Here is a 14,599-nt window from a genome sequence, read left to right on the forward strand (position 1 = left end):
TATAAGCGACAACACTACAATAATTCTTCATTGTAGCAGCCAGCAAACTCCACTTAGTATGAGCTTTAAAAAAAAGCATATTGATACTCAGCCTTGTATTGTCAAGCAGCCTTTAACAGGAGGTAATAAGATTTGACGTGTAATTCTAGCTGAAATTTAGCAAACTAATTCTAAAAGAATTAGCAAGTAACATTTTGTAATCTCCTTAGTTCAGTCTATCTAAACTGACACTGCATAGCACTACCCTAAAGATGTTCTTTACATACCAATATACATGCATTTAATGAGTTCTCAGTAATCCTCATTATATCTCATTTCAAAACCAAGGCAGAAACCACATTTATTCTTAATCATGTATTATTCGAAAAGTAATTCAATAGTTTTACAAAGGAAACAATTACTTTTAACCTTTAAATTAAAAGGAAGTTTCATTCATTTTGTTTGTAGTTGTGACTCAGACTGACTATCCAGGCAAAACGAACAGGTTTAAAACAGGTTAGTTATGTAAAGCAAATATCACTTATAAAAGACGTATTATTTTCATTCTTTATCCCCCTTGCAGAAGGGAAGATAAGCTTAAAAAAAAAAAAAAAAAAACACACACACACAGTCTGCTTCTGCTCTACCACTGCTCAAAATACAGCAGGAAAAAAAAAGTGCTTGATTGAGAGCTACCAAGGAAAAGAAAGGCAGCAATCACCATTCCAGGAAGCATTATCTCAGTGTTCTTGAGTGCTGCCTCTAAAAATACAAGAGGGAAGGCCTGGGCAAATGTGGAGGTGCACGCTCCTACAGTCTAAGGCCGTTTCTGTTTTCAGAGGACATACCAAGAGGTCTGTATTATGCTGGAGTCTGCTCAACAAGCACTGTCTTCTACACGAGCACTCCTAATCTGAGTACAATTAATACTGATACTATTTCCTTGGGGAGGAAAAAATAAATAAAATCAATACCAGTACAAATGTGCCTTTTCTACAACTACAAAATAAGTTCTGTGTTCCTGCTTAACTTAACCTTGCGAAACTTAAAGTGGGGTAAAAAAAAAAAAAAAAAAAAGCCTATATTTATTCTCAATGCACCACTCTGCACTAGACATGACACATACACTCAAATTGATTACACAAAGATCCTGAACCTCCAGTTCTTCACGTCATACAGTGGTGCAATTCGACAGGACACACTTGTGTCTTAGTAACAAACACACAAATCTGCAAAGCGAAATACCTGGTTGCCACGTGAATTTTGCTGTTAGAGCTTCATCTGACATTTCCTGTTAGAGCTTCATCTGACATTTCCTGTATTATACTTAGAATGGGCCAAATTAAACAAACCAATATGTAACAAAAAATGTGTTTTCATCCATCCATCTTCTGTAACCGCTTAACATATTCAGGGTTGTGGGGGGTTCAGAGCCTATCCTGGAGGCTACGGGCCCAAGGCAGGGAACAACCCAGGATGGGACGCCAACCCATCGCAGGGCACACAAACACACCAGTCACCTACAGGAAATTTGGTAACTCCAATTAACCTGTGTGATTTTGGACTGTGGGGGGGGGGAAAACCAGAGCACCTGGAGGAACAAGTGCATTCATTACCATTCAAGAGCAAATAAAACAGTGCAGTCACGGTTTATGGATATTAAGCTTACCGATAAATCTAGTTTATGATGAATAGTGAGATCAGCTACACCTCGAGATTACCCCATATTCCATATCCCATCTCTCTGACTGTCCTGATTCTTTCAGAGTACAGACCCAGAAAACTACTAGAAAACACATTTAAATTGGCAAACGCATCTCTGACTGAAGCTTAGTAACCATGCGAAATTTGGCCATCAAAGAGTCAACTTCCTCAAGTATTTCCCATTATTTCAAAACAAGACTTATTACATGTAGTTCAGGTTTAAAAGTGACACACGACGACAATCAAAGTAACGATAAGCCGATGGGTCACACAAGTACATTATGAAGTACATTTCTCATTGCAATATCTAAAGCAAAACAAAACATTTTTCTTAATTCAACTACCTTCCCACCTTTTATCGTCTGTATTGTATCATCTTCAGAAAACCTGACAGTGACATCAGCCTGGCAGGAGATCTGAGATGATCTATTCTTGGATAAAACGATACAGTGCAGGAATCCTCAGGGTGGCAAAGCTATTAAGGGTTTTGGAAGTGGGAGTGTGTGTACTCTCATGTGTTACTGGCACCTAAAAGCTTATCCTTCCACAAGTTCTCCAATTCACACTTTATGCCAACGTTTCTTTGCAAAGTTTCATTTCAGCAGGAGTCCCTCAACTGGAATTACCATACAACAGTATTGAAAACACGCAAATTCCATTGAAATACTTACTTCTTTAAATTCCAAATGCAATGTCCAAAGCAATTCCATTTTTATTTACTCTTTGAATTTACACTATTTTGAATCACTCTCGTTTCTTATTTATTATTCTACGGGCTCCTCTTTCAGGTACACAGGTAAATGTAGTAAATATGTACACATATAATCATTATGAATTACTAATATTAGATTTTAGAATTTAAATCATCTTCAGAAATTTATTCTGCAGATGTAAACTTTCTAATACCAGACATAGCTAAAGGTGACTGTCGCTCAAGAGGGCAGCTTTGTCAACTCAACCCAACCTGTGTAAGTCTGTGTCGCAAGGATTTCCTGCTTGTACACCCCCCCCCCCCAGTTCAAAGATGGACATTTAGGTAAACTGCCATGACTAAGCTTCCCATTAAGTCTGTTTATGGCCTGACACCCCTCTCAGGATGCACCCTCGCCTTGCTGAATCTGCTTTACATGTAGGTTCCTGGCTCTCTGTGATCTTGTCCAGGCTAAGAGGTTGGAAGATGCATGGATGGATAATGGGCACAGTTAAACTGAGCAGTATCTGAAATGCTCACATTGAGATCCTTGCCATTACGGCCGGTTAATGGCCATCACTATGGGAAGGGGGTCAGCATACATTGCGAGACACACCAAAAGGGTTTATCTTGCTGACTGATCTAAAGCGACAGCAGAGAGTTCATCAATCATCAGACAGACTGGGGCCACTAGTATCACATGGTTGTAAATAATTTGAAGAATTATTTAAATTAAGAGCATTTTACAGTAGACATACATTTGCCGATGAACGAGTTTACATTTTTAAAAAAGGCCATACAAATAAAAGTGGCTCGCGGTAGTAACAAAAAGGACCATGAAAATCTCTACGTTTGCAGTAATTCGTGTCAGCACAAACACTCTCATATATTAATATGAATTATGTAAAATAGAGAATAATTCCGAATAAGCCAGTAGAAATACTGAACCAAAACAAAAGGAATATGAGATTAGAAAGGGAGACCGCAGGCAGCTTGTGGGCTAAGAATGTGGACTGAAACATGATAACCACTTCAGAACAGGAATGACCATGCTGTAGTGTCTGAGAAAGGTTCAAAATCTATAATTCCCCAGTATAATTCAGTGTAAAAATGGATAAAAAGAAATCAAACATATAAAAACTATCTGCAAGTGCAGCACATGCAAAACCACAAATGTACAATTAAAATTAATCCTACTCTCAAACACACAGACCTCCAGGACTTAATGTATAAAAGTTCCATTAACACTGAAATACAGTGAAATGACTATAATAAAACGGGATACAGTCTGCAGATACTCTCCAGCTCTCAAGGATTACAGCTGTAACCCCTGATGAGCTTCTCTCTAAAAAAATGAAGGGCATGACCTGCAGAAAAAATGGAGCACAAAAACACCCGGTTAGGAGAACATGAGAAGGCGATAATTTAATCATCATTTTAGGAAATAAGCACGTACTTTTATAAGCTCTGGACATTAGAACTTTTTAAACAAAAACAAAACAAAAATCTCACACATAAGCAGCTTCTTAATTCTGCAATTATAATAGCTTAATTTATAGCTATGTTTTATCTACCGAGTACCTATTTGTTCATTCATCATTCCATATCAGCTTGAAATACGAATACAGAGTCATTTTCATTTCTTCACATTTCAGTCGCAGACTACACACTTTAAAGGAGTCTAGTAAACTTGTATTAATTTTTAACATGCCTTGAAATTTTGTTCAATTAAAATTAGGCATTACACAGATGCACATTTGCCTTGTGAAGTTAATGCTAGGTAATGAAAATTGATTATTGTAATTAAATACACGATAATACCACTATTTAAAGGAAATTGAGTTGACCTTAACAAGCAATTACATCCAGCTTAATACAGCTGACAGCTCTGCACTAACAACTGTGGAATGAGTGGTGTTTCAATGGCAGTGTCAGTGTACAACCAACCATTCACAGCCTCCCCAGTTCATTGCTATTTCCATATTAGTGCAGGTCTTGTCTAATCAACATGACTTGAATGATCTGCACCTCTGTGGAGAATCATCATTCCCTCTCAAGCGCGAAATACACCATGTAAATTTCATTGTTTGGATGAAGGATTCCATATGGATTCCAAGTGGGTTAATGTTGCTCTCATTAGTAATAATACAACAGACCCCAGGACAAAGTGAGTGAACGCAGTCAATGGTAACGATACATTACTCTGACAAATGCCACCCAGTGCTTGAAATATTCGACTTATAAGCCTGAAAAGAGTAAGCGCATAAAGAACAAAGACATGCTGAAGCTTTTGGGGAATACAGGTGCATATGATCACAGTTAATCGTTTGTACAAGCTCTTTTTACCACTTTCTCTTACAATCAAAGCAACATGAACTGGACAGCAACATTCTTCAGAATGATTCTGTTTGTCATTTGTCGTTCTTAGTTTAATTCATTTTATTAACCGAAAGACTAAAACATTTGCTAATTATATTTGAAAAACAACTGAACAAGTATCACTGACCTCAATAAAAGAAATTAACAACATTTTGCATTTTAAGTGAGGGCTAGCAATATTGTATAAACTTTAAATAAATATTTTACAGTCCCACACTAAGACACTCGTCACATTTCTCTAAAAGTTGTCCAATGATCTTTAACACACAGCCTGAACAAAGTCCTTTACCTATTCCAATACACTGAATCATTTTAAAAACATTACTTTGTACGCCCATTACTAAAACAAAAGGCACTCAGCTGCAACGTCCTCGGCACTTGGTAGCCGGGTAACTTTTGGAAGTGGCCCACAATCTACTTATTGTTATAGGTAAGCTTAGATCTCTATATTTACGGCAAGTTGCGTTATCCGAGTTCCTGAAGGCAACATATTTTCAAGATGACCCCCCTAATTTCAAAGCAGTTAATCGGTACTAGATCGTCACACATAACCAACCTGGATGAAACCAGTAAATAAAATACGCTGTAAATAAAACGAAAAGCACGCAGCTAACTAGCGGGTTGCTAAACTTCAAGCCTTAACAGCCCGGTCTGGCATAAAACTGCAAGCACGCTAAACGCCCCGCTTACTCCATATCTCGTCCTGCGGTCGATGGACCTTCGCTTTGGTGCGTGGCTCCCCCCACCACCATTTATATAAAACTATTTTAGCCGCTAGCTCGTTAGCTAGCTAGCTAGCCAGCCAGCCAGCAGGCAACAAGAGAAGCTTATGTGGCCTATTGAGCCACTGCTGCCGGAACAAGTTTAAACAGGACATAGCTGCAATATCGGAAAGGTCTCACACTCAGCCTGGTAGTCATTTAACTACCAGCTGCGCTGCCCACAGATACCATACACATGCGTTTGCCTTTGGAAAACGACCGAAAATGACCGCCTGTGCCTCTTTAAGCTGCGTTTATTTTCAATACAACAGTAATATCAACTGGGCAACTCCTTAATCCTTAACCGAGGTCCATTTAATTTGTCTTTCAGTCGATCTAACGGACAAACACCGTCGAGCGCGCCGCCGGCCGTTAAAGGGGGGGGGAACTCTACCTGTTCAAGTGCAAGTTTACAGCAGGAAACCCCCCATTTTGACGGTATTCGGTGCAATTTTTCGCGACTGCATATCCCTCTCCCTCGCTCTGCCTTGCTGTTGTCTCTTTAAGCTCCACCAGTTCACAGGCGACCGCTCAACGTTCCACTGAAATCCCAACGCTGCCGTTACGATGCAAAACTGGCGTAACTGGTTTTGCGAATAAGTAGTCGGAGGGAAAAGGGCCCTTACCGCCTTTGGGGGATCGTAGTGCGCAGCGTTAGCGCGACTCTTCCAGCAGGATAACCGGCGCTTCCTTGCGTATCTGACGTAGCGCTACCCAAGGAATCCGGATTTGGCGGATTGCGACGCTATTGGCGTAGTCGGAGGCGAATGCAGCGCGTTACTTCGTTCATCCCGACGCAGGATCGATATGGCTGAGCTTAGTAGCTTTTCGCATGCAAGTATTTTGAGTAGTCAAATGAACGAACGCTACAATGAATACAGACATTAAACTACATTATGATATTGCTTCGTTTAATCGTAGGAGACGACAGAGCTGTTTAATAAATTGAATACTAATAAGATAATGCGCCGGTAGTCAACTGCGCACACAACTCGTATTATTAGTTTTCATTTAATTCACAGCTTAAGCATTTGGGTGGCATGCATTGGCAGTCCGAGACACGGTGTAAGCCGTAGATCTGACCATGTCTATGTATGTTTGAGAAGTTACAGAGTCCGTCATTCCTACACAAAATATCAGAACAATTTGGTATTTTGTGTAATAATACTACTGAAATTATAAGCATAGTATAATAAAATGTATCCGGTTATCACAAGTCATTAAAAATTAAAACCTAACTGACGATTTTATAAAGTAGGAATCCTTTGTTACTTGTAAACTGTAAAATGTTTCGTAAAGCTAGGTAAACTCTCTGTCATTGACTACAAATGTGTGCGTAGGTAAGCCACCGGATCCGTGTCTGTAGTACAAGACGGTGAGATGCATCCATCTGGATAGATTTTAAGACCATCTTCATTAAAATTGGACATTTAGAGTTTTTACAATTTAGATTACATATAGTAACTACAATACAAGTCTCAAATAGGGTTACCCACTCTAAGGTCAATTTACAAATTGATTTTTAAGGACTTGCGTTCGGGCAAGCAATTTATATGAATCTGCACATTGCTGAAAAGTACGTGCGCAATTTTAAAAACTATTTGCGTTGCATATTTCTGTTATTGAAATTGGATACTGATAGTTTAATAATTTTAACCTTTAATTAAAATGTTAAAAGTAACGCACGTGTTGTTATTCAAGGGTTTACGATTGTTCAGTGGAATATCTGAACTAAATATTCATTATTCACAGCCATGGAAAAACTAGGAAAATAACATTAATTTGTGAATTTTGTCTGTTTTTCTTCCATTGTTTTACTAGCCAGTCTGGAGGAAGTAATCTGGCAAAACTTCGAGATGATTTCCCTTTTAATCATCTGATCTTTCCTATCATAACCATGGTCTTAGACGAAGAACAAGATTTTTCAGAATATCAACGAGTTAAACTTACAATCCACTTTGGCCACAATAAAGACAGTGTGTAAATATTCTCAGTAGTTTTTTGTGTTTTATTTTACATATTCGAGGCTCCCTGACAAGTGCTGTGCCCCTTGAATCTGCCAGGGTATCACGTCCTTCGGACTCCTTTGATAATAATCTGATGAAAATGGAGGCACACGTTGTTCCAAAATCAGAACAAAATGCATCTTGTACTTCTTAATGGAAAATTCTTAGAGGGGTGTCCAGTGAAGTACTTTCTAAGAAGGACCATAGAGGAGACAGAGTGCCATGCAGCCCCCCCTCGAAACATAGCTGTTCCCCGTCGGCCACCCCAATCAAAATTTTCTGCAGGTGCCACTGCTTATAGGTATGTACATAAGGAAACATTAGTCATTTTTCTGAAATGTAATGTGCTGCCCTCATTAAAGCCTCAGAACGCTACAGAAACAATTTATTAAATAAAGACATTTAATATTGTGGCCTCTGGTGCACAGAAGTTATAATGAATAAAATCCTAGTGCTTCTAGGTACCTATGCTGTCATAAAGAGTTCATACCATGTCTGTTTTTCCACTCACCTCTACATCAGTCCCACTTAAGCATTCGGCAACCTCCGTTTTCCATTATTGACTGACACCATGACATGGGCAACACCTAGAAAGGGCAGTTATTATAGTCTGAAAACAGACCGAGCTCAGACAGCTCTCATTCAGAGCCGTGTTATTAATACAAGAATAACTGCTAAGTAAACAGCACATGTGGAAGTGCCAGTAATCCAGCAGCACAAAGGTGTCATTTTCTAACTTTGGGTTGGGATGTAATTAACATTTCAGGATTTGCTAAAGCATTCCCTTTGCTGTTTGAAAGCTACAGTAGGGTTCCACCATTTCGGCTCCCGCTTTGTTCCTCTTTTTTGTTGTCCTCTTCATCTGCACACGCGAACCCCCCCCCCCTCCCCCCTCCAGTGCCAGCTACCATGTGCTGGTTGGGGCTGCGCTACAAGTCCAGCTGTGAACGTGGTAGGACGGCGCCAGGGGTCACGGCCTGAAAAGTGAAGCTGTGGCCGGCACCTGTAGGAGGGAGGCCGAACGCAGGACTGTTTTGTGCCTGGTACAGGGGCCAGAATCCAGGGGTGAAATGCAGGCCAGCCGAAAATACTCCCAAAGAATGATGATTCTGCATGTGGAGGTGAGAGTCCCGGCCGCCAAAGGGAGACACTGTGGGTGTTAGGTGGCCTACATAAGGGTGGGCTGCCCCAGGATCTACAGAAACAGGCTCGACAGACCCATCACCGATGCCCCTGAAAGGAGAAGCTTTGCTCAACAGCTTGGAGTCCATGTCTCCTCCCTTGTCCTCTTCGCTTCCTTCCAGTATGTGTTGGGGCTCATCTGCACACCTCTCCCTCTGAGCCGTACCAAACCGCTGACCTTTGCGGAACTTGGCCCGGCGGTTTTTGAACCACACCTTGAGGTACAAGCAAAGAGCTTTTCAGAACTTTTGGATATGATGCACAAGCTAATCGCCTAGCCTCCAGGAGGCAGGACAGATAAGGTGACAAAGATGAGTGTGCAGTCATTAAGTTAGACACATCGGCACAAGCTACATCTTTAGAGAGTCAGAGGACACTAACCTGGATACGTGCCTCGGGTAGGTTTATGCAGACGGCCAGCCTCTCTCTCATGCCCACATCCGGGTACGGAGTCTGCTGGAAGGCCTTCTCCAGAGCCTGCAGCTGCGAGACGGTGAAGGCCGTGCGACTGCGACGCTGCTTCTGCTGATTCCCGTAACGTGCTTCCAGGATCAGCTCTACAAGGTCCATAAACCCATACAGCAATAAAGCCCATTAGTAAAATGAGGAAGCTGAAACGCATTATTATATTCGAGCGATGTTTTACAACTGCAATTTATCAGCTGCTATAGCAACCTATATTAAGTACATGTCACGTCATTAGTTAAATGTTATACAAGTTCTGTCACAAACGTTCTGTTTTGATTGATTGCATTTTGACTGCGTGGCGAGTGAGATTTTACCTGCTAATCTCTCGGCAACTGAGACGGTGTGACCCGAAGGGCTGCCCGTGGAAGTAATCCGGTGCTGTCCTGCCATCTGGCGGTGCAGGTCATAAATAACAGCCAGGGAAGTGACGCCGTGCTGCGGATAGGCGCCGCTGGCCCCCGATCTTCCGCAAAAATATACGGAATTCATATCGGCAGCTGCGGACTGCGGTGTCTCTGAAAAACAAGCGTTATGTCATCTTAATATGACGCCCAACAGTGCGGATTCTTTTATTAAGTTGTACAAAATGACCTGTAATATTCCTGACTATTTAATTTAAAGTGAAATAGCAGATAGCACACAAATCACCACTTGGGGTCATTGATAACACTACTCAGCAGAATCTAAGACAAATATGGATGATGTACATAAAAAAATTAACATATCTGAAAAAGCTGCATATCCAAGTATGTAAAGAGTACAAAACGAATTCGTTTATGCCTGAATTTGATTCGTATTGTTTAATAATAATATAGTACTGTAGTATAATATGTACAGTAGCTATAACGCAATAATCTTCATAATTATATATCGATAAATAGTTAAGTATGAAAAAGTACTGAAGGCTGTTTTTTTAGTTTTAAGTTTAGTTTGGTATAAAATACATGATACTTACGGACGTTTTCGGCGGTTAGGATACTGCGCACAAATAACAGCTGTTTTAGCTGTAGGTCGGATAGCTCAGCTGAATTAACGCTGCGGCCTCGGTATCTTCTCTCCGTACTGCGTTTGTCGGGTTAGGATTAAAGTTCTTCGTGGCACATTCTCACCCTCCACTATTTAAGAAGCATTAACTCCAGTTTTCCCTCAACCATTAGCCAATAGAAAGAAAGGCATTAGCCTGGATTAGTTGGGATGAGGTTAAAAAAAAAGTCCGAGGATGGGGGCTTGGGGGTCCAAGGGCTCGAGTTTTTGAAACTATTGAACTTGGTAGGTTTGCGGCAAAGATTCCCCCTCAATAAACGGGCGTTCCTCTCCTTCCTATTAAAACAATTAAAACAATGTGGTCCGTTAATCTTCGGGGCCCAGCAGATTAAAATAACAGTCTTTGATTGTCCCGTGTTCTGATACTCCCCTCCGCCCCCACCGATCTTTTCCCTCTGTCTAAGTCTTTACTCTGGGGGTTGCTCGGTGGTTTGTTTTGCTAACAGGCACCGTATTTTGCACATAGAGACTCAGCCCATGAAATGCAAACTGGACACATCCCACTGAGTCTGGTTTCTGACTTTAGTCTCCCTAAATAAGAAATTTTCTTCCTGCTAAATGTTTTAAGATCAAAACTAAAACAACTATAGCAAAAAAAAACAAAACAAAACGTAAAAGTTGATGTTTATTTTTTTTTCCCCCAACTTTCCTGTCTTGGATATACAGTATTAACGAAGGTCCACTTAAGAATTCAAAGTAAACAATATTTCTTCTTGTTGCCTAATACCCCAAAATTATAAGTTGGCTAATAAAATTTTTAAAAAGCGCGACTTTTAATTACTTCTTTAAAAAGTGGCTGACCAAAAATCTAAACAGGCACGCACTCCAGATCATCTTCAGCAAATCGGAATTAGCTTTAGGTCATGAGTGAGGTTTAGAGATGTAAATCGTACCTTTGCCCAGTTCTGTGATGCTTAAGGCAGAAAAGCAAAGCAGGCAGAGGGCTAGATTATGTTTCCCACGAGTATCAGTTGTATCCCAGAATCCTGGGGCGTTATTTCCCTTCAGATGGCTACACAGGCACCCAGATCACCAGCCAAGCACTAGCGAGGGGGGGGGGGGGGGGGGGGGGTCACAGGCAGCACTGGATGCTAGGACTGCAGCCACTTTCTTGAAACGCCGTGGCCCCGGTCTCCAGCTGCAGGAACAATACATTTTCAATGAAAGTATATTGTAATCTGTCTTTATTTTGCAGTTTTATTAGCCTGAATCAACCAGTGGCATTTTGATAATCAGTTAGTTACAGTCAAGCGATATTTACCCTAACTGTGTAGCTGTACCTCCAGAGCAGTTTAGCTTGTACCGTTTCCTCTGCTCTGATTACTATTGCAGTTACTATTTTTATACTGTAATTTCTCTAGGAACAAGAACGTCACATATACGTAACGCTCACCCTCTTCATCTGGGCAATGTTAAAACTGTGACTTTGCTCCTCCCATTTGCATTCAGCTTAATTAATACATGCTGCTTTTCTGAAACCTCTAGACTACGATTTGACAATTCCTGCACCTTGGCAAGCCGAGTTTATCCAGGTTGGCCAAGAAATACTGTGTTATGCTGCCTGTGCATTCGCCATACAATCCAGACCGTGGTATTTCTTACTGCGACAGCAGTAGCATTTAAGTACCAGTTACACAAAGGCATATTTTGCCATCCATCACATCCTGTCCAGACTGTGCCCCAGCCTTGTGCCCTGTGCCCCCTGGGATACCCTCCAGGCACCCTCCACAACTCTGAGCAGGATCAGCCATCACCAGATGGATGGATATTCTGCCAGAGGTTGAAGACACCGACTTCTAATTTCTCAGCTGAAGCACACGCAGGGTCTCATTCTGCTTTGGCTGATTATCACCTGTTCCTAGCCAGCGAACCTGATCCCTTAGCAGTTTAACATGTATCCATGGGTTGGCGCTGACAAAGGGCCCCCGCGCAGCATCGCCGCGCAGCATCGCCGCTTCCCGCAGCTGTCAGCGCTCTCCGCAATCGCTAGGTGTGACGGCCACGGAAAGCTTCGGAATCCATAACCACGAATGTGCTCCGCTGACGTCCTTCCAGCCCCCCTCCTTTTCTTTCTGATTCTTTTCCCCCGTTCTTGGCTGTCAAGCTATATTAGTGTCCGATAAAAATAAGTCATTTAGAAGAGGCAGGCCCGAAACCCATTAAAAGCTCCAGGATTAGGGCCCGCGGGCCTTTGTCTGCTCAGCCTTCAGGATTAAGGGAGATTTACTGCTAGAAAAAAGAGAGGAGTAGTTATTCTATAGCACTTTCATCATGAAACCTGGCCAAAGCTGTGTTGGCTTGGGGATTAGAAGCACACAAAGAGGCTAGTTGTGCACCCCCCCCTTCCCCGGCACATTGCCCCACCACCCCCACCCCAGCTCACCCCCAGCACCGGCATCACTTTTGGTTCTACTCAAGACGAGGGACGTCTTTGCTGATCCTCCCCAATGTTAGAAGCCCTCCAGACAGGTCTCTTTACTTTTCGTGAATCCATTTAAAAACTACCATCATCCCTCAAGAAAAAGCGATTGCATTTGCCGTGGCCCGTGTCCTCAGCGAGCGGAGGTGCCGCAGCGTTTAGGGCATCTCCCCCCCCCCCGAACGTCTTTCACTCGGCAGCCATTCTGCGTAACCAGGGCCACATTACGTGGGATGACTTGGGTCGCGTGGCCCGTCCCAAAATGGCTCGAGTTATGCCGTTTCAAACAGATCATCAGACAAATGCTGGGATTACAGGCAAGAACTGAATCCAGACACTGGTTTGCCACCCTGAGAGAGGCCAGTGAGGGGAGTATTTAACACTGAGGACAATAAAATCACTAGTCATTTGATTCTACTTGGGGAAAGTTGAGATGAAGTTGAGGTTTATACTCTGCAGTCTATAATTATGATGTCCAAATTAGCCAAAAGGTTCAGTGAATGCAAAGAACCATGTGCAAAAACACAACATGCCTGTCAACACATGTAACAACTGTCTGAACACAGCTGCCATATACCAAGAAGATACAGTTTATCTAGATGCCTTTATGAAAAAAGAAAAAGTAATTTCAAAGTTGTGAGTAAAGTGTTGAGATCCATTACAGGATTCTGTGCCACGGGGCTATGAACTATTTCTTTGACTTGTTACCCTAAAAACTGCAGTATTACTGTCACCAAGATGTTTAAAATTTCAGGAATTACGTTTTAAAAGCATAGGTTTTAAACTTTGAATGACTAGCTTAGAGAATCTTTTGTGTATCGGCCTTGTTGGCAGAATGAAAGAGAGCCTTTCTTCAAAGCGGAATTTTAGCTTATAGTGCCTGTTTAACAGATGTTTAAACGGAAGACGGTCAGTGAGGGACACCCCCCACGTCCCTCTCATTCTCTGCATTTAAATGCTTATCAATAGTGGAAATTTGTATTGACAAGTGGCTGTCAGGACGGGAGCTTTGTAGCTGTCAGTCATCCGCGGGAGAGCCGCTTAACGTCGAGGCCCCTCGAACGGCGGCTCCATCGATCGCAGCCCAGCACAATTGGATGTCTCTGATGGCTGCCATGTCAGGAGCAGGGCAGGAGGGCGGTAAGAGGCACAGGAGGGGCTGAGGACTTCTTCACTGGGGGGAAATCGATGAGGCCAGTGAGAGTGTGACCCGGCAGAGCTGGCGAGAGCGAGCAGAAGGTCAGTTTGGGTCATGCTAAGCCCCACCGAGAGCGGAGACCATGCTGAGAGCAGACACACCAGCGTAGACGTGTGTGTGTGCACGCACGCACACACACACACCACACACACACACACATTCCCCAAGCTGCCAGCAGCACAGCTTCAGACACTAAGCTTACTAAAGGCCCATTTGTCCAGGTTCTGCAAAAGAACTGTAACGTCATACTAGTTAATGCATAAGGTTCTCTGGAACAAGACTACTGCTCCAGCGTTGTGTCAGGTACCGGAAGTTGGACACACAGATTAGTTTCCCAAAATGACTCCCCGCCCCCCCCAAACCCTCTCCACAGGGAGCTCCATCATCGTACATCTTATCGACAAAGCAAAGATACACCCATCCGCCCATTATCTCCTCTATTATCCAGCGGAGGGTCAAAATCCAGGAGGTCTGATGGTCCCCCTAATTGGGCAACAAGAGGCTGACAGATCACAGCTATTGTGAGCAAGGGGGGACACTGACTTAATGACAGAACGTTATGCGCTGGGGAGCTCTGGGATCCCATGGGGAGAGTCAATGGAAGAATCACAGAGGGCACTATGAGATGTGCCACTTGGAAAACAGAGATGGGTGAAATGTTCTGTCCATTGTCTTACTGACAGTTTGCTCTGAGGTGAACGTATCTTAGAACAAAGGATCTTCAAGGTCAAGTTTTCATGGAAGCAGGTGGTGTGCAAACAGGCACTT

At 42.4% G+C, this 14,599-nt stretch overlaps 2 protein-coding genes across 6 annotated transcripts in view; both read right to left on the minus strand.

Annotated features, from left to right (window-relative positions):
- The window catches only part of LOC125708578 (casein kinase I-like), a 29,730-nt gene extending 23,446 nt beyond the window's left edge, over positions 1 to 6,284 (minus strand). The window contains exon 1 of one of the 4 annotated variants that reach the window (XM_048976224.1): positions 6,141 to 6,284. The gene's annotated coding sequence lies outside the window, so the exon portion shown is untranslated. Of the gene's footprint in view, positions 1 to 5,443; positions 5,787 to 5,908; positions 6,113 to 6,140 lie in introns of those variants that run through there. The other 3 variants (XM_048976223.1, XM_048976226.1, XM_048976225.1) reach the window with 3 other exon arrangements.
- Positions 6,285 to 7,275: 991 nt separating this feature from the next.
- On the minus strand, positions 7,276 to 11,279 carry zgc:101100 (uncharacterized protein LOC445169 homolog). 2 transcript variants are annotated; one of them, XM_048977592.1, is made up of 4 exons: positions 10,126 to 11,279; positions 9,485 to 9,685; positions 9,084 to 9,259; positions 7,276 to 8,917 (listed from the first exon to the last, which is right to left on the minus strand). In XM_048977592.1, the coding sequence occupies exons 2-4, from the start codon at positions 9,657 to 9,659 to the stop codon at positions 8,450 to 8,452; spliced, it is 819 nt and encodes a 272-aa protein (XP_048833549.1). In that variant the 5' UTR covers positions 9,660 to 9,685; positions 10,126 to 11,279; the 3' UTR covers positions 7,276 to 8,449. The 2 variants fall into 2 exon arrangements, with proteins under 2 accessions (XP_048833549.1, XP_048833550.1); XM_048977593.1 differs by having other exon boundaries at positions 9,485 to 11,279.
- Positions 11,280 to 14,599: the final 3,320 nt, after the last annotated feature.

Source organism: Brienomyrus brachyistius, chromosome 15 (assembly GCF_023856365.1).
Source record: "Brienomyrus brachyistius isolate T26 chromosome 15, BBRACH_0.4, whole genome shotgun sequence".
In the NCBI taxonomy this organism is placed as follows: domain Eukaryota; kingdom Metazoa; phylum Chordata; class Actinopteri; order Osteoglossiformes; family Mormyridae; genus Brienomyrus; species Brienomyrus brachyistius.